Source organism: Tetranychus urticae, chromosome 1, assembly GCF_039701765.1.
Source record: "Tetranychus urticae isolate SD_2017Ah chromosome 1, NJAU_TeUrti_SD_1.0, whole genome shotgun sequence".
In the NCBI taxonomy this organism is placed as follows: domain Eukaryota; kingdom Metazoa; phylum Arthropoda; class Arachnida; order Trombidiformes; family Tetranychidae; genus Tetranychus; species Tetranychus urticae.
In genome coordinates this window covers 1,146,073-1,166,639 of record NC_142958.1, presented here as the reverse complement: position 1 = coordinate 1,166,639, position 20,567 = coordinate 1,146,073, and the positions used below count along the sequence as shown (strand labels likewise).

The 20,567-nt window shown below is 32.7% G+C and overlaps 2 protein-coding genes across 2 annotated transcripts; one reads left to right on the top strand and one right to left on the bottom strand.

Moving 5' to 3' along the window:
• Positions 1–225: 225 nt before the first annotated feature.
• LOC107368422 (uncharacterized) lies at positions 226–7,677 on the top strand. Its single transcript, XM_015936241.3, has 2 exons — positions 226–1,105; positions 5,769–7,677. Exons 1-2 carry the CDS (start codon positions 275–277, stop codon positions 6,585–6,587), a joined length of 1,650 nt encoding a protein of 549 aa, XP_015791727.2. The 5' UTR covers positions 226–274; the 3' UTR covers positions 6,588–7,677.
• A 4,671-nt stretch (positions 7,678–12,348) lies between these two features.
• On the bottom strand, positions 12,349–20,538 carry LOC107368352 (uncharacterized). The gene is made up of 7 exons (XM_015936164.3): positions 19,357–20,538; positions 18,845–19,187; positions 18,609–18,764; positions 18,256–18,513; positions 17,934–18,035; positions 14,333–15,001; positions 12,349–14,248 (listed from the first exon to the last, which is right to left on the bottom strand). The coding sequence occupies exons 1-7, from the start codon at positions 19,371–19,373 to the stop codon at positions 13,028–13,030; spliced, it is 2,766 nt and encodes a 921-aa protein (XP_015791650.2). The 5' UTR covers positions 19,374–20,538; the 3' UTR covers positions 12,349–13,027.
• Positions 20,539–20,567: the final 29 nt, after the last annotated feature.

Here is a 20,567-nt window from a genome sequence, read left to right as displayed (position 1 = left end):
GTGGAGATAAAGAAGAGATGGAAAAAAGATGAAATGATGAGAAAAGATGAAAATTCAAGTTTAACATTGAGTCAAGTGAAAAGTAAACTTAAGAAGAGAAAACAAATTTTCTTCATCTTTTCATCTTCCTTTTTTTTTCTGCCTTGCAACTCCTCCTTGCCCATCTCAAGCCCACCTTTGTTGCTGCCTTGTTAGGTGGAGTCGAGACTGCGCCAGTCGACATGGACACTCTACAATGTGAGTGTTTGTTGTTAGTGATGTGTCGTCAGTAATCATGAAGGGTTCACCTAAAAGTGAGGCATCATTGGAACAATCAATTGATCTTGAATACGGTGAAAATGAATCAAGTTTGGATCAACAGCAACCCTCATCATCATCATCAACCACTGTGGCTTCAACCTCAACTAGTGCCGTTTACTGTGGCGGCTGTGGACACACCATTGTGGACCGATATTATCTGGTCTTTGATGATAAACATTGGCATTCATGGTGTTTAACTTGTGCTGAATGTGGTTGTAACCTTGAGAAGCGGTGTTTCGTTCGAAACGGATTAACCTATTGTAAGCACGATTACCATCGGTTATTTGTTTCATTTAGATCGTGCAGTAAATGCTGTCAAATCATTAAACCCAATCAACTGGTTATGAAGGTCAATTCGCAAAATTTTTATCACCTCGATTGTTTCACCTGTTCACAGTGTTTCTCTGTACTCCATAAAAATGATTATTACGTGTTGATTGACGGTAAAATTTACTGCTCCGATCACTACAGTAGTCTTGTAAAAAAGTCAACCTCATCTTTATCATCCAACCGAGAATCATCTTTATCATGCAACACCCGGGAACCATCATCATTACCATCAAACACACGAGAACCATCTTTATCATCCAATAACCGAGAACCATCATCACTATCATCCGCTTCCCCTGCTTCATCCAGCAGCAACAATGGCAATAGTAAAAGCAAAAGCAAAAGAGTCCGAACATCGTTTAAACACGCTCAACTGAAGACCATGAAGTCTTACTTCTCTGTTAATCAAAACCCGGACGCCAAGGATTTGAAAGGATTGTCCACCAAAACTGGCCTTTCCAAGAGGGTCCTTCAGGTAAGACTTTCAACTTTGAAGCTAAACAGAAAAGTTGACAAAGTAGACTCAATGGTCAAATGCTCATTCCAAGTGTCAGTCCAGTGTTTAGTTTAACGGATAAAATAGTGAAATCACTTTGAAAAGTAAATGATTGAAACAAAAAGTTACTTTTGGACAGTTACAGTTATTAATGATAGTAAACTGATTAAAGATGATTACATTTGTCCTGCCTTTGATCCTCTTCCTCCTCCTCACCTCAATCGTCTTGGCAGGTGAATGCAATGTAACTCTCAGTTGCACTTCTTTTTTTTTTGTCTTCCTTTGAACGGGTGACCTGAGAATATAGCCTCAGGTTAATTACTAACAACTTTTTATATTCGTCCTCATCATCGATTGAGCTGAGCATCTGGATAGACATCTTGTTTCAATTGACAAAACTCGCAAGGGAAAGAGAGGAAAATGATGAGAAGGAAAACATTTTGTTTTTACTGGCACAAAATGTCTTGTGACCTTTTCCTTCGTACTTGTTGAAACTAATGTCAACCTTGTCAAAGTTGAACGTTAAACTCGAACCGTTTGCGTGATCTTTAACAACCTCTAGAACTAGACTCTAACAGATTTTTTAGCCAACATTAATTACATCAAAATAACAATGTTGCCATAAAAACGTTGGCACTTACAGTTGGATGATAAATTATCTGAAATTACCTTTGAAAGGAAAAGTTGAAAATCTCGATTTTCCATTAAATTAGATTCATTTTTCATTCAACATTCAAGTTCATTTTTCTTCTCAATTCTTTATGCTTCTCCAATTTAAATGACTTAATATTCAACTTTTTTCATTCTCTAAATTGTTCTTTCTCTTTCAGTAGAATCTCATTCATGAACATTTATAGGTTGAAATGTTTCTCTATATTACATGAGTTCAGTCTACTGAGAATTGAATCAACATTTTCATTGGATAAGTTGGGCTTCTCTCAACTTTTCACAATTCATTGATTTTCCTCTTTTTGTCCTTTTCTTTTTTCACATTTTTTTCCATGTAAACTGATTTACTCAACCATGCGTATTCCAATTCATTTCATCAACCTATAACCATGATGAATAAAAGAGATTTGACAAAGTTGCTTGAAAATTCATCAAATTATGAGTTAACTAAATTTATGGCAATTTTGTAATTGATTGCTGTGTTTTGTTAAAGTTGATAAAAAATTGTTTTCAGTTAATATAACTTTGCTAAGTAAAAGTCAATAAATCTTGAAAATTTATATTCTGAAAGGGAACATGAAATATCTGAAGTAAATGATGAAAATAAAAAATGATTGAATAGCAAAAATGTTTGGCGAAAATGTGTATTTTCTTGAGAAAAAAAAGGATAAACAGAAAAGATGAAGAAAGCTGGAAAAGTAAAGTCAACAAACGACAGTCTGGCACCATCAGATGCACTGTCCCAGATGATGGTCAACAGTAGGTTTAAATATGTGTGTATAAGCGTATTGATGATGATGAATGAGACAGCATTTCAAGTTGCTATCTGTTTAGACAAAGTGGAAAAGTTACAGATGAAAATTGCCATTAGAGTAACAAGCATATTTACCAGAACCTGTGTATCAATAAACACTGTGTTGAGCGGCAAAATTTACTCCTCACTTCAGATTCCATGATAATAAGAATATCAATTTTTTCTTGTTCTTTTCTCTCCATCTTCCCTGCTCATCAGTATAATTTGATTAAACAACATTTCTCTTTGGCTTCACTCATCTTAAGTAGTAATGAACGAAAATAAACAAAACTGAAAAGTTGTGTAAAGAAAAGCTCAACCCAATATCAACCCACTGTCAATCATGTAAAAATATATAAATAATCATTCCACTCCCTATCATGATGATTATGATGATTATGATGAGAATGATGATGATCCTAAAAACAAGCAAACATTTTGTATGGAAGAAGAAAAAGAAACAAAAAATTGATCCAAGTGTCACAAGTGAAATTTTCTGCTTCCATCATCTGATTATAATGAAAGCTCAATTTCAGTTGTATTTACATTTTTTGTTTCTCAATGTAAATATAACATGATAATCTGGAGAAACAAAAGTTTCCGATTTTCTCTTCTCTTCTCTTCTTCCTTCATCATTATCCTCCTCCTCAACAACTCATAATATGTTGCACTAACAAGACGAAAGTGCTATCATAATGTAAACCTCAATTTTTTTGATTGGCAAGTTTTCCTTTCGGATAACAACGAGTTTTCAAGTTTAAATGTGAAACAGTTAAAGGTTATCAACATTAACTATAGGAGTGGAGATAACGTCATCTTTTTCATTATTCAAACTTCTTCTTCTTCTCGTCTTTATCTTCATCTTTGTCCTCATCATCAGCGTTTTCTTCTTTCTCATCTTCTTGTTTGAAGGATCGTTGAAAAGCTTCCAAAAAACAAACCTTAAAAATTTCCTTTTTCATAGAAACTGGAATCTCTCGAAATGCTGATATCTTTTGGAAACACAAGAAAAGGAAGAAATGTTGATGATGAATATTTGGATAAACCAGAAGTTTTCAAGATAATTTCAGTAACTTATTCACATTTGACAGGAAGAAGAAAAAGAAAAAGAAAAAGAAGATTTTCTAAATCCTAGAAAGATGATGATGATACCTTAGGGATAAAAATATATAGATCGAGAGGTTGAATCATGGGTTTTTCTTGAAATGTTCAACAATTTAATTTCACGATTCTGTTCGATTCATGATTTGCCCGAAAGGTGAATCTTGAAAAAAACCTTGTTTCGCATTTTCTTCATGTTTATTGATTGTTTCACTTTTTTTGTCTTTTCATTTTCCATTCAACTTTTCATGATAATAAACCTCAAATTGATATGGTTTGCTGCTTCTTTTCAAACTTCATATTGTTGGAAGCAACAATATTATCTTCTCATCGAATTGAACTTTGTTCATGGAAACAAAATGATTTGCAAAAGTTTCTTTATTCAATTCATGCAATTCAATCTTGAGTTTTGCACTTTTGTTGATATTCCGAGTGTGCAAAAGTGAAAAACTTATGAATTTCAGTTGTTGGTTTATTATTCATTTTTTGCTGCTCAATTGACAGAAGACAAAAAGAGATGAAAATTTTTGTCTTTTTGCCATTTTTTGGCTTCTCAGATAATATCTTGAGTTGAGTTTTTAAGTCTTTGAGTGTCAACTGAATATCAAGATGATAATCACTTGTTATGCAAGATGCTTCCAAAGGTAAGAAGAGAAGTAGATTAGAACAGACGATGAGTTTTCATCATTTTTTCATGATCGTTGTTGTGATTAAATGAGATTCAGCACACTTACTGAATCAAGTTACCTTAGTTTTGGATGGAAGGCGGCAAAAATGGTAAAGCAACTTGAAACCTTCATCAGTTAAGGAAGAATTTTTTTCTCAATATTTTCCTTCTCATCATCATTTTCATCAGTCTTTTCATCAGTATTTTCATCATTATCTTCATCATCATTTTGATAATTTTTTAAAAGAAGAAGAAAAAAGCTGAAAAGTTAGAAAGTTTTATTATCAGGTAAACCAGAAAAGTATTTTTTTTTGCTTCGCTTTTTTTACGTTGATTTGGTAAAGATTTTTTTGCTCCTGTCAAACTGATGAAAAATAGATGAAGAAGATGTCATCAGAATTTGCAATCCAGGTCATGAAATACAATACTTACTGTTTCATTTTTTTCCCTGTCTTTCACTTGTCATCATGTTTATATTTCACTGGATATTCAGATAAGCTATCTTTGTCTGTTACAATGAATTCTGTTTTGTTTTTTTCTTCTTTTTCTAAATATTAATGAATACATAATGTGTGTTGTGTGTTGAAAGGTAACAATTTAATGACTTGCATCGAGACACTTGATACATTGACTGATTGATGTCAAAACAGAAACAACAAAACATCGAAAAAATGGAATAACTTTGAATGTAATTCATTAATAGACCAATATAGAGATAAGATCATAAAATCGAATTTCAATCCTTGAACAACTTCAATAACTTCTGATCATAAAATTCACCCGAAGTTCTGACCCTTAATAGCATCACTTAAGTTGATTGTTAACTCAATGAAATCAATGAGAAAATGAATTGAAGGGAAATCCAAAGAGGCCACGTTATTGACTTTTTTTGTCCTACAAGGGCAACTCTCTTGGGTTTAGCTTTTGACTCCAACTCGCCTTTCCTTTGACTGTTGTTAGTTAACCACAAAAGTCTTTAGCCTTTATTGGCTTTTGTCGATTCAGTAAATCTTGGAAATTAATTGATGGAAAAAATGTTGAAATGAAAAAATGTCGTCTTAGTTGATTTGATGGAGTTGATTAATTTTTATGATTAAATGATTTAAAATTTTTACTCAAGTAACTTGATAGCTCTATAGATGAACCATGATTGATATAAAAGAGGTTCCCTATCTTCAGGTTACTCAAACTTTCAAAGGTCAAAGTTGAAGTGCACTTTAATCTTCTATCAATACTCAAGAGTTGTTATTTGAATGACATGAGCAACACTAGTTACAATAGCTAAAGTTACCTTTCAAGTGTAAAAACCTTTTCAACTTTATTGTCAAAAGTAAATCAATTTCATGAAAAGTCAACTCGACTCAATTTACTAGTTTTTTTAGTAATTTAATTTTGTTTCTCCTCTTATCAAGGTTTGGTTTCAAAATGCTCGTGCTAAATGGCGTAAAAATAACCCTAAACACGGCGATTGTTCATCAACATCGGGCAACTCAAAGCAATCCAAGGGAAACACATCAAACTGTTCAACCCTTGGAACTGGTTGTGATACAAATAGCCAGCAAAGTCAATCCCAGTTGAACTCATTGAACGGTTTAACCTCTTCTATTGCTCCAGCCAGTCCATCAACAGGCATCGGCAGTCCAGGTGGCAGTAGTCATTCACGGCCCTTTTCAACGCCAAGTCCATCATCAGGTTTAACGATACACGAACCATCATCGTTACTGTTGACCAATTCAAATGGTTCTTCATTAGATCAATTTCCACCCTTAACTGGTCCCAGTCCAACTCCAGAGAGTCCAAATCAATCATTACAACAACAGCAACAACAACAACAACAGTCATCATCATCCTCTTCAGAACCATTAGGTTTATCATTACCACCAACAGGAGTTGGACCAACCTCAGTATCTTCATGTTCATCCCCATCAATTTCCCACCATCAACATGTTCAACAACATTCACTTGGACCATCTCAGTCTCCACTTTCAATTCCAATAGAATCACATTTAACTGGAGTTGTAACACCTCACCAACCACCCTCACTGTTAACCTCATCAGGACTCGCTCTTCATCCAACCACTTCACACCATTCAGCCCTACATACACCCTTATCCTTACCCATTGATCATCATTCAATCCATCTTCATCGTCACCCGGAGGGTTCCTCAATGTATTCACCGTTTGAAGAAACACTCCTTCCTCATTCCACCTCATTTCAACCTCTCTATTGACAGTTAACTCAAAAATCAACTTTTTATTAACAAATTTCATTCTATTTAAATTTCAAGTTGTAACTTTTTCGCCTCCACTCATTTCAACAGAATCATCATTCTTCTCCTCATGATCATCGTGTTTATCATCCATCTTTCGGTCTAATTAATTTTCAAATAAGTTACTAGGAATAAAAGGACACTTTTGACCACATTTCAAGCAAAATTCAAGGCTGGGCTTTCAAGTTGTCTACAAACTTTTTTCAGGGTTAGTCCAAAGTTGAAACATTGAACAACCATTTTGTTGATGGATTGAACCATTGATAATGATGAAGATGTTGATGAATTGAATATCCATGAAAACAAATAACGATGAGTCTTTTGTTGTTGTTTTTATCAATCAAAAGAGGAATAATTAAAGATGCGCCATGAATCAGGTTAAAGGTAAATGTAAACACTCGCAACATGTTAACATGTAAAGGTAGATAAACAGATGAAAGAAAAAAACAGATCGAAATCAATCAATTTCGTTCCTCATCAATTCTCAAGTTGATAAATAAATGACATTTAAACATAAGCTGGACAAAGTCATTGCATATTTTACTGGTTATCAATCGGAAAGTGGCATCTCACCTTTCACTGGTTTACCTTCAACTGTGTGCAAACTGAAACATATTTTGTAATAACATTGAAAAGTAATTTCAATTTACAGAGACTTCAACTCTGCTAATCAATCAAACTACTGTCAAACTGTTTAATGACGATCAAATTATTGGTGATCAAGAGAGAGATGACAATTTTGAAACCATCAACTCATTGGAATATCATTTTTCATCTTTTCTCCTCCAATTAATGGCACTTTTAATCACATTCATTATCATCTCTTTTCCTCTTTACATTCAATTCTTTGTTTCGTTTTCCTTTTGTCTAAATTTGCTATTCCAAAAGCTCATCATGAATGACCATCAATCCCATTTCACCATAATGTTGTTCAAACACCTTACCCCACCTCAAACCTTGTTTCCTCTGTAATCACCTCTTCTAATGCACAAACAGATTACAAATTTAAAAAAGTATAAATATTATAAATAAAATAACAATAACGAAAATATTTCACTTTTGTTTCTTTTATGGATTAGAAGACATTTTCATTGAAAGCTGCAAAGTCTTTCAGTTAAGTCTCGAGAAATTTTGTGACCAAAAATGCTTGTAAAACAAAATCAGCTTCCATTTTAGAGGGATTCAAATTGTAATGGTAAGCCTTCAGGGCAAAGAACTGAATTTATCGATGGCTTAAATTCATTGGTTTGGTTTCAGATTAAAGGTATTTTTCGCCTGAATTTGTTCAGGTTTATCCATGATCAAGTTTTGAGAGAAAGATGAGAGAAAGTACATGAATGGAGTATTTGGATGATTATTTGCTTAAGTAACGAGCCAGTCTATTGATATCGGTTTGTGTTCAACATCGAGAAAGACCAAACAGACAAGCAAAAAGAGAAGTAAAATTCACGAAAAATATTGTTGTATGAAAGCAAAAATTCACCATTCTGTGGATTTAATCAGTTCGCAGTTAGACAAAATCGAGGGAAAAAGATTGATATACTTTGAATGAAAAAATAAAATAAATTGCAAACTAAATGAAAAAATTGAGTCGATCCTCGACCTTTTGAAAGTTATTCTCGATTCACTTCTGAAACATTGTGTTTTTGATGATTTCAATAGCTGATGTGTTGATAACTTAATTTGTGATTGAAGAAAGGAATCAAATTATTAAACTAACTGCAAAAGTTTCCGATTTTTTAGGATTTTACCTCAAAATTTATCACCGTCTTAAGGTATTTGTATTAGCATTTTAACACAACCAGAAATTGGATTCCTCTATCAGAATTGTAAGGAAATTCAACTTGAGGTTGAACATTTATTTACAAAAGTCAAGAGCAGAAAAAGATTCGACTATTTTAAGAGTTTTGTCTTTTTTTATGTTTCATTTTAAATGTGTTTTAATGACTTGAAAGAATGGTCCAAAGCTGAGGTCAAATCAGTGTTGATGTTGTTTAGAGGAAAGAAGATAATAATTTTATCTTCCTTTGACCGGAACTCACGTTAAAGGTGATCCAAATGAGTGACTTTGACTCTTGCCAAGTTGACTGAAAAGGTAAAAGAAAAATGTTTCCATTTGAATATAAAGTTGACTAATTTATTACAAAAGTAAAAAAGTAAAGGTAAAAGGTTAATTCGGATTGAATGCATTTTTGAAAGCTTTTATGTTCATCGCTATTTATGATAACCTGAACGATTCCCACGCAAAGATTATGAATAGCCAATAATAAATGTTAACAGCACAGGGAATGATACAAGATGAGCATTGGGAGTTTAACTGTAATTTAAACTGAATAATAATGTAATTATTTTTTCTCAATCTCTTCTCTCTTTACCTGACTTTAACCTTTCGATGAATTATTTTCCCTTTATGTAAGACTTGTAAGAAAATGTCCGTTAGATGGTCAAAAGTCTCTTGATTGGACACTTAATTGGTAAGTTGGTCTTTCCGAAGTGATTAGTGACTCTAACTTCGTCTTCATCAACGGACTTTCCGAGGATTTCCCTTGTTGTCCAACATTATGTATTACTTTCCTAGTCAAGTGTAAAAGGCACTTCCGATTAGTTTAATAGTAACTCGATAGAAAATCGAAAAAATAAAATTTTAGTTTTCGCCTTTCGATTGACAATGTTTTTGGGATTTTGTTTTTGTCATTTTGTGCCCTTTAATATTTTTACCAAACTTTGAAAGGTACATTTACTGTCAACCAACTTGTCAAACGGATTAACCCGTCAAAAGGTTTACAGATTTATTGTTTACCTTAAACTGTGAGCATTTCAAGAGCTTAGTTGAAGTGGTCAGGTTGAATTTAAAATTAGAAGCAAAACATTTGGACAATGCCAATGATTAAATTTGGGCAAACTTGTATTCTTGAAAGATTGTTGAAAATTTTAAAAGACTTTACCTTTTTGGTAAAAGTGAAGGGAAATAAAAATGATTTTTCAGTTGAAAGTTAAATTTGGAATAATTATGAAATTAGAGATTTCAGCACTTCATCATAGTTTTCAACATTTGTTTCATGGTATCGTCCTATTCAATGGAGAGGAAAAATGCTTCAATAATAGTTGTCTCCTTTTCTAGCCTTTCCGGTACAAGGACAGAGGTCAGTTTCTTTTCACTCTCTAAAGGAACATACCAGTCACGGTCATTTACTTTTCTCTGTTCTAACAATACATTCAACAATGCACCCTGTGAGTTGGCCAAACAGCGATGAATAAGGTGATCAGGATGGACAAGAAAACATATTCGCATTCGTATGATATAGATGATGAAGATAATGACCATGATCGCCATTCCCTTTGCCTTGACCAGCACCTTCCCAACCTTTACTTTTTACCCTCAATTTATCTTCATTTTAGGAGTCTTCTTCTTCTTCTTCGTCTTCCTTGTCTCCACAATTTACAAGTTTACTCTGTGGGTCTTTGCTCTCATCATCGTCTTAACTCTTTAAAAATAGATTGAAATGTCAAGCAAACATTTGAATAGGACAAGCAAAAGACAAAAAATGAACATGAAAATGATGAGAAAAGGATGATAAAGGGATGACAAAAGATTTGAACAGTTTAACATCTTTTACGAATAAAATTTCCTAATGAATCTGTTTGTCAACTTAAAAATGGCTTTATTAGCCTTACCTGTTCATCCTATTGTGTCTTGTTTACCCATTTCACCGTTTCTTATGTTTTCTATGTTTCTTTGGCTTTTCACATTTTTTAGTCCAAACAACATTCTTCTTTTCACCTGAAATTATCCTGCATTTTGTTTATCCATTTATCATGTAATTTAGTTCAGTTCAATTTCGTTCTTCTTCTTTCTTCTTGCATTCCTAGATTTGGTTTTAAAATGCTCGAGCCAAATGGCGTAAAAGTGAAGCTTGAAAAAGCCAATCTGATTGTGATTACGAATTGCGTGGTTCTTTGAGTCATCTTCTGAAGGAAACATTTGAAAGGCAAACTAATGTTACTCGTAATGTTACATTGACTTAACTTCTTCCTACCCAACATCATCAGTTTCATGCTCAACATCAAACTCAACTGTTCCAAAAACTTAAACTCAAATACCTAATCCATCTTAATTATAAATTAAAATCTTCTGTTAAACTCAATTTTTGAAACAATAGTGAAAAATTAGACAGACAATGTTTCGCTGTAATCGTTCAATCATTCAAGAAATCACACTTGAAATTGAATAAAATAAAAAATGATTCAACTTTGGAAATACTAACCAGAGAATGGAGAATATCAATATAAAGTTTGAACATTTGTTTCCTCGCTATAGTTGAACTCAAATGAGTATTAAGTCATTAAGTTTGCCAATTTAAGAATTTAATTGATCTCAGAATATCTTTGTAATGGTTTAGTATTTATCAACGACTTATCACTAAAGAATCGTGTAGTTAATTGCTTGTATTTTAAGATAATCAGATAGTTCGGGTAACTCAAGTGATTAGACCAGTTTACCGTCTTTAGTGCTGATCAATTGATTTTGTAAAACAATTGAATGGTACAAATGAAGGATTTAGACGTTTTCTCGTCAAGTCTAGGGATCAACAAAATTATCCAAGTTGAGATGTTGATGTAGATACGAGTTAATCATGTATGTTCATCTTGTCTTTGTTTTACTCTGTGATGATTATTTTTCAGTTTATCACTTTACTCTGTCAAAAGTAGAAAGTGACAAAAAAATTAAGACCTTTTTTTTGCGTTTCTCACTCATTTCGCGTTTCATTTTGTCATTGGAAAGGCAACAGAATATGTTTGTTACCATTTTCGTGTTTTATCTTTACTTTTTTGTTGTAATATCTGTGAAAAAAGGCTGAGAGAGAAAGAGAAAGATCAAAGAGGATTGAAGACAATTCAAAAACAAGCTCTAAAGATGATATTGATGAGGATGATGAAGATAAAGGACGAGGCTAAAAATGGTGCACCCATAAAGAGAGAGGACGTCATAGAGTGAGAGAGCATTCAATATGAAGTGTTACAAGTGATGGATAATAACTTGAAAGATGAAGAAGAAGAAGAAGAAAAGAGAGGAAAAATTGTTTTGTCTTTGGCTTCTAATTAATCATCCATTGACATTTCACAAAAATGGGTGCCCAAGGGAATCATGTTTTGCGTTGACGGAAAAAGATGATTGTAATGATGTTGCTGTTGATTAGAATGATGATGATGATCAAGAATCATGATAACGAATTGGCATGGGCATGGCAGAAAGCGACACAAGAAAAGTACACATAACAGTGATTATCCTATCTCATTAATAATATAAACATGTTGAGGTGGAAAAGCAGAAAAAGTGAAACATGGTAAAAATGGAGGAGAAAATGGCGATTAAATCATAAAGTGTATTGACACACATCGAGGGATTGAGGACTGCAAACTGTTCAAGTAATGGCCTATTAATAAACAACTCAAAGCTGCACCAGAAGACTGTAAGGTTCAATTGGATAAACGTTTAACCATTGATTGATTATCACTTTTTAACGCTCTCCAAGATCCTTAAATGGTCCAATATAAACATTGATTTTTTCATTAACTTTCTTTCAAAATTGTTGCTCTTTTGTATAAATTTCATGATTAATCATCTTTATCCTCGTATTTTTTGCCGTATCTTCATCATCCTTTCATCCTGGTTTGATAAGTTTGGAGGTTAATCTAAAAAGATGAAAATAACATTAATGAATAGTTTGTAAATAATTAGTGTTTATTACACGTTCAACAATTATTGGTAAATAATTGTTGTTAATATTAATTTTTCTCTGATTACATTTTCTTTAGATGTAAACATGGCTATTATTACATTAGTTATTTATTAATAACAAAGGGTAACATTGGTTTCGTTTCAGGATTAACCAGTTTTTATGTTAACACAATTGATCTTATATTGTGAGAGTATTCACATTAATGGTTAAAAAATGGTTAAATTGGCGATATTTTGTTTCTTATTTAAAATCTCAATTTGGACGACGAGTTGATGGTTGTTGACATCTTAATCATGGACTGTGTGGGAATGATGTAAATAATGGATAATGGATCTTGGTGACCAAAATAAATCTATTGCTTTACAATTACTTTTGCATTTTGCTAACTAAATATGATTAAACATATTTTGATAGGAAAAAATTGATTTTTCAAACAATTTGTTTTAATTTTATCTCTTTTTATACTCATTGAATTGATTTGTAATTTACTAAAATAGTAATTAGGACTCAACTATTTTTTTTGTAAATAATGCCTAACTATACACACAACATGTACATATCTTAAACTAATTAATATGTATTTATGTGCACATATTTTTGCTATTTTAAATAGCTTTTTAGTTACCACGATTCTGAAACAATTCAATGTTTTTTCAATTTTCAATCAAATTTCTGCCAATTTGAGTTGAAGGAATTCTGATCAGTGGCAACGATACTCTCAAGATTAGGATGGATGATTGAGTTTGCTGTTGAGCTTTTACCACAAGAGGTAAATTGAACAGAATTATTGTTTGTGAATGGATTTGTCGAAAGTCCACCATGCAAGGTTGTATTGGATATATTGCAGATCGGATTTGTGTATGCGTTTGAACGAGGCTTTAAGGCACCATTGTGATTAGAGTTACTGTGAAGGAATGAGTGGTTTCCTAAATTGGTTGACGCAGGCCTGATTGGATAAATTGAGGCTCTGGGATCACTTGATATCATGGAGTTTGATGGATTAATAGTAGATGATGAAGAAGACGAAGAGGAATGAGAATAAGGCGAAGATGTTGACGAGGAAGAATTGGATGATGAAGAGAAAAGATGAGATGAAGGCTGAGGTAATTGATTATAACGAATTGTTGAGGGTAATCTGTATAAATAACTTTGAGCTGGAGGTTTCGGTGGTAATTGAGGACGCTGATTTGTATTGATTGTTGTGGTTTGGTTCAATAAATTAAGATCACTTTGAGTTGATATTGGTTGGTTGGGTAAATTGGAATCGAATAGAATAGAGTTTTCTGAATTTTGAAACAGCTTTTGAGTCTCATTTCGTTGTTGTGGTCCTTTTTTCGGTTGATTAGAGTACAAATAGGATTGTTGTTTTTGTGAGAGTGGGTCAAACATTGATTCTAAATCTTCCGGTGATGAGTCAAGAGTTATTAAAAGGTTTTCTTTGGTCTCAACAGGCGTGTCTGATGATTTCCGAGAATTACAAGATTTTGATGGAGGTAAAGGTAAATTGTAACTTGAACGTCGAGATTGCGAGTTTGATGAACAAACTGAATTTTGCTCTGGTTGTTGCTGTGATTGCGAGCCAGACCAATTGAAACTCTTATCACTATTGGTTGTTAAAGATCCTGAATCTTGAAGACGACCTTTTAAGCCGAAACCTTTAATTACTTCTTGCAATTCTCCCATCAAGTCAATATTGATTGGTTTATAAGTGAGACCCTCAATTCCAGATAACCTATCCTCTTCAACTGAATCAATTTCAGAGTCCTCCGACGAAGCTTCAGGAGCTTGTTCCGAAGCATTATCTTTAAAGAATGGATCTCGGCGTGAATTATTTTCTCCAAACATGTTTTTCCTTGAAGTGAAATCAGATACGGATGAAGTCTGTAAACAATAATAAAAATAGAAAGTTAAAATATAATCGAAAAAGGAAGTGAAATAATACAAATTGAGGAACGTAATAAGTACCGATAACATTTGATTTCGGTCAGATTTTCCAAGAATTAAACCGCTAGCACTTTTCCTTACAGGGCCATTGGAAGATTCTTCAAGCCCATAATACGCTGATGATGTAGGAGATTCTCGTGGAGTTGATGGAGCCGATCTGGGTAAACCTGATTCAGGTTTTTGAATATCTTGTAATTTTAATCTTAAACCATTATACGCTTTTTTGCCTCGATCTTTGACTTGTTTTCCTCCCTTTTTAACTTGCTTATAAGCACTTTTAACAGCCGGGTTGACAGACTTTAAAAGCGCACCACCTTCCTTCTTCATTTGGCCTAACCATTCTTTGTACTGAGCTCGAAAACGGTGAGAACTTTGATCCTCTTCATACATGTTCACCTCAAATTCAAATTCATCGGAAATACTTTCAGCATTAGTTAACATTCGGATACGATCTTCAATAAATTGGTGGAATATTTGAAGGTGCAACATTTTCTGAAGGAAAGGTTGCATGTGGTCAGGGCGAGTTTTGATAAATGCTTCTTTGTCGAAGGTTATCTTTGAGCCACTCGGGAATCTCAGGGCATTCTGATAACCACCAATCAACATAACCAAAGCTTTAAGAAAGGTTCGAGCGACTCCATCACCAATAAGAGCTCCATTGTTCTTCATACTCTTCTTTAAAAATGAAACCTTAAAATGAAAGACAAAAAATATGCATTTAGTATACAACAATAATCAATTGAGAAACGAAGGGTTGCAAGGTTTTTGTCTGATTTTATTTTACCATTATCATCATTGAATGGCAATAAAAATCAAAGCAATCAATCAATTGTTGGCAAAAATGGCATAAAGTTGAAAAAATAAAAGATAATGCAAAAGATCTTGAAAGGGCTGAACGTGATGCTTATCTCTATCAAAGATTATATAGAAAGAAATCATGATTTTCAATGGATAAACCATGAAATAAAGTTCAAATTGATAATAAAAATGGAGTTGAATGAAGGTAAATAAAGTGTTTACAAGAAACTAGGAAAAAATATGATAACCTTGACTTACAGATCTTTTATGGACTGGTTTTGATAGAGAATATATTCAGTGCAACTCTTTATCTTCATCATCATCATCATTATTTATCTTCCTTCTTTATTTTCACAAACGGATCATTCACTTGAAAAAAGCAGCATCAAATAAGTTCAACAAAATGATATGTTTACACTTCCTGACTTGCTGATTATTGAAGTAATGTTGCCACTAGAGGCATCAATATTATGTTATGATTTACATGTTGGAGAGTTAATCATGTTAGAACAGTTCAGCTGAAATTGTAATTAACATTCATTGAATTGGTTTAATAATTTGCCATAATAATTATATTGTACTTGATTTTAGAGATTTTTGAAAGGCAATTCAAGAAACGCAAACTTGAAGCTAATAAGAAAATTGAAAAGAAATGATTAAGTATAATTAAAAAATGAAAATCTTACAAATTGATTACTGAATAATCTATCAATTTTCAAATTCAAAGTAAGGAAAGAGTGAGGTCAAGTCGATGAAAGTTAAAGTTGAAAGAGCAAAAAATTGAATACATTTAAGCAAGGAATTAAACTTTTCTTGAAATAAATAGCTCAATGAACGGTAGACAGCGATTCTCGACTTAATATAATGTTCAAGTACTTCCTATTTGTTCAGCTAATTGTCCTTACATTGAAACTGCTTGGTAATGAATTTATAAACAAAGTTTGATCGGAAGATGCTTGAAAATGTTGTTAGATCAACAGATGATTCTGATTGTCAAGTATATCGGTAGATAAATTAGCAAATAATTGTCAAGTACATTTACTTCAACTGAGTCTGTGGATAATGAGAGCTTTAAATGGACTGAATGAACCAGAAACTATCTTGTCGTTAACAGCAAAGTTAAGCAATGGAAGAAATCAAGAATTTTCATTCAACTGTTTAAGCGTGAAATTAAAATTTTCAGGTAAATTAAAGTATAAAAATGAAAGTTATAAAATTCATGAGATTCTGGAGATGAATTAGATAATAGAAGAATATGTTTGCCATGAAGAGAGAAGAGACAAAGAAACTATCAAGGTTGAGAATATAATAGACAATTGAACTGTTCTGTGTAAAAAAAATGTTTGCAAAAACAAAAAGTTGTACAACTTTGGTAAATAGATTATTATCAATACTATTATTAAAATAATTATATTGACAATCTAAAGTTGTCCGGAAATTGACAATGCAAGGTAAAAAGAAGGTTGAACAAGAATAGGAAAAAAGGTAATACAAAAACATCTTATGGACATCGGTTGTAATGACAATCAACAAATGAAGGCTATAAGCGGAAATGAAAGGATGACGAGGGAAGAAGAAAAGGCTGAAAATAATTATCAGGAATTTGAACACACAGAAAATTAAAGTAAGGCAAGAAAGAGGAAACTTGAAACTGTGAAACAATGGGATGAAAAGGTTAATGCTATTTGCTGATTCACAATATTCCTTAAAATATCATTAAGGATGAAGAGGAAAAGTTGACTACAAATTGAGACAATGAACTACGATAAAAAAAAGGAAAACAAGAAAAGTTGACAAAAATAATCAACTTATCCATGACTGATGTTCCAGGTAAAATAGTGGCCCAGAAATGAACGAATGGCCAGAGTTTACTTCATTTCAATAAAGGCAATTGAAATGTAAAGATTGCATTTTTAAGTTTCTTCCCGATGATGACAAAGGTGATAGGAAAAGATGAACACTAAATGAGATATGCTTCAGGTATTATCATGCAACAATTGCTATTTTACAAGATTTTAGATCATGAATGGAAGCTGCGAAGAATTCAAGTTTTATGAGATTAATTTTGGACTACAATTGTGTTTGGTGATATCTTAAAGGTAGTCGAAGTGAGTTGAATATTTGAAATCGACAGTTGCTAATGGGTTGTAATTTAAGTGGATCCACAAGTGGATGCAATTGTTAGACACTTAACGCCCTCGCAAGTTACTTTCCGGTTCCTGAAATGGTAATTATATTTATATGTTTTGAAAGATCAATTCATGAATCTTGATGACAGGCATTTAAGATGGAATCATTCACCCTATCTTGTGTTGATCACCCACTTCAACCATGTTAATAAATTTGTTACAGATATGTTTTTTTTTGAGAACCAACTGAAAACAATCACGCAAACTTGTTGCAAAGGTGGTTTCTGTAATGATGATGATGAGCAGGAGTAAAGATGATGGTAATGAAAGGTAAATAAAGCTGATGGAAAGAAAATTTTCGCTCCAATTTAGAAGAGAAAATTTTTCAATAAACTCTCTTATTAGAATTGAGTTAAGGAGAACTTTCTTTAATATGGAAACTTGGTCATTTCCATGCTTGGTCAATTGAATTTACTTTTGAATGAGTAAAGTTGTACGTTTTTTTTTTGCATTTTGATAACCTGTAAACTCCTTCGTATCTTTTTTTTCATCAGTCTTTATTTGTTTTCAATCAACTCCTTTATAGTCTTTCCCAAAACTCTTTTCAAGTTTATCGTGTTTCACATTGAGATACTGTAAATTGATTGTTGATGATTCTGCATTCTGGTTCTGTTATCAATAAAAAGATAACTTACTATTTCATTGGGTAACATGCCGACATCATCAAAAGGGGTGGTAATCTTGTTCTCATCCGCATCAAGGATGACAGTCTCACCAAATTCCGAGTGTTTAGTAGTCTAAAAAAGACAAAGACAGAAACGTATATTAGAATAGCAAAATAGATATTAACACACAAGTCGATTGTTGAGGCAATTAGAGAATACATTAAAATATGAAAATTACGATTTTTTCATACAAAATGAGAAATTAAAATTGACTCAACAAATTACTTTACAGCTGCTCTGTGTGTGTGTGTGTGTATTTATAGGGATTAAATTGATTAAATAAATCAATTACAGCTAAAATTGATGATGGTACACCGATTAAAAATGGCATTGGTGCACTGAGATAATCCAGTAAATGAGATGGAAGCACAGGAATAAATATATGTTGCCAATACATCGGATAGATTAACGAATTGGCAGCTTGTACACATGCAGATAAACGACTTAATTTTTTGGAGGTGATTATAATCCTTCTTTCGTTCAACATACTGGCAAATATGGTAATCATGTTGTTACTATCAACAGCGTTGAAATATTCAGATAAATTCCTCTGGAGTAGAAAAAAGGGAGAAAAACAGAAATCAATATGTTTAGAATTATAAATGGCCAAGAGAATATGTCTACACATGTTTAAGATAATCTTACATCTTCTGGAATGCTAGGGATTTTGTGGTGATCAGGACACTGGACAGTGAAATCGTGTTCTCTATTGTTGACAGCGTAGATAACTTGAAGAAACAATCCTGGTTGAGGAACTGGAGTTAGATAGAGAGCTTCCAAGAAACGATTCAGGTGAGCCGTCTGGAAATAAAATATGGATTAAAATGGCGTTGGCTGAAATTTTTTGATTGTTCACAATTGTTTCAATATGAATGACTTACATCGTCTTTAGCAATCAGTGAGGCAATATAATTAAGTAATTTATAAAATGTGTCATGCCAAGGTAACGAGGAGAGTAAAACCAGACAAGTATCGCCCGGTTGTGGTGGATGTCGTATGAAACCGAAACTCCATTTACTATCAATTGAGGTTAATACAAAGGAAAAATGTAGAACATTTGGAGATTCTATTCTACAAGGGTAGCAGAATTGAGGCACTGATTTGGTAATCTCTTCATCTTTAAAATTATGTGGATATTGTTGAAGTATATACGGTTTGCTATCTGGACTATTGGCAGGCCTGCTGATTTCCATGAAGACATCGAAAACATGATTTGGCGAACTCCTTTGGTTTGGTTACAGGTTTGGTTGATTTTAGAGCAAAATAAAGGGAAAGATAGGAGGAAAGAGTGAAAGACAAAAGGAGAGAAAGGAAAAAAAATACATTAAGGTCAATTAATTGTCATATTCTTTAAATTGGGTAACAAAAATTTGAATCAATGACAAATACCAACCTTATTCTGCAGGCCATATTGAAGACAAACTTATAAAATCACAAAAAAATAGAAGAACTAAATGATGGTTGTTTGATGTTTACACCAGTTCAGTGTTGGTTTATGGAAGAGGAAGATATGTTAAACAATGGTAGATCAAAAAAATTGACAAACAGATTGATAAAAAAGGAAAAAAAAACCAAAATAACAATAACAGTAAAGGGGTAATCCTCGTTGGTCACATCATATTAGAATTGTTTCTTAACCAATTTGGAGTATCCATTGTAGATGGTAAACAGTTGATCAAGGGAGTAAATAATTGATAAAAAAAGTGTAGAGTGATACCAATAGATTGATGATTAAAAGTGATTGCAATTGACAACACAAGTCAAATGTGAAGCAAAAAAGAGAAACAACTTGTTCCAAACAAGCTCAGTTTAACCAAGCTGAATCATAAGGTATCTGAGTCCAAGGAATTTAAAGATTTGGATCCGAAACGAGAAAAGGCGTATTTTAGATAAAAATTCAAACTTTTGAGCAGATTTTTTTCCTCTTCCGATGACCAATCTCAATTAGTCAGTTGATAGCCAGACTTAACTTTCAATCACCTAAAGAAAACTTAATCTAAAGCTTTTAAAAGCAAGCAGATAAAGTCACCATAGAAAGATACTCACTAGAATGAGTAGCCAAATTGTTGTGAAGCCAGCTATTCAAGTGAGAGGAAAATCATCGGACTAATTGTGAGACCACAACACACTTAAAACACCAGAAACAATCAAAAAATATATTTTTTCCTCGTAGAGGTAAAACCTTTAGATAATAATATAGACATCCGGTGAGTTGGGTAAGGCATAAATATTGCAGAGGAAATGATAACAATTTAAACTGATCTGTTGGAACCGCTGAGGGATAACGGTTTGTTGTTAACGTTAAAGTCAACGTTGACCTGTTGTCTTACCTAGAGAAAGAGAGAAAAGAGAATGAAAGAATCAAAAGAAACCAAAAAAAAGGAAAACGGAGAAATGTTGATGACAATTTTGAACGGTTGACTTGTTTCCAATCCAGTTGAAGTTGGAGCAGTTAATTATTTGGATTCAAACAAATACATTTTAATGCATAACTTCACAGCAACACCGTAAGTTCGTCAATTGTCTAAAGAAGGTTAAGATCACAAATTTTATTAGATTCAAACTTTAAATATCGACAAAAATGATAACATAATCATATGATTC

Bases quoted from the DNA above. Each gene is read 5' to 3' on its own strand.
- LOC107368422 (XM_015936241.3), top strand. From the start codon at position 275: ATGAAGGGTTCACCTAAAAGTGAGGCATCATTGGAACAATCAATTGAT. The intron at 1,106-5,768 runs GTAAGACTTTCA...CCTCTTATCAAG, and splicing joins TTTCCAAGAGGGTCCTTCAG to GTTTGGTTTCAAAATGCTCG.
- LOC107368352 (XM_015936164.3), bottom strand. The intron at 18,765-18,844 runs GTAAGTCATTCA...TTTTATTTCCAG, and splicing joins CACTGATTGCTAAAGACGAT to ACGGCTCACCTGAATCGTTT. The intron at 18,036-18,255 runs GTAATTGATTTA...TGTCTTTTTTAG, and splicing joins TACCATCATCAATTTTAGCT to ACTACTAAACACTCGGAATT.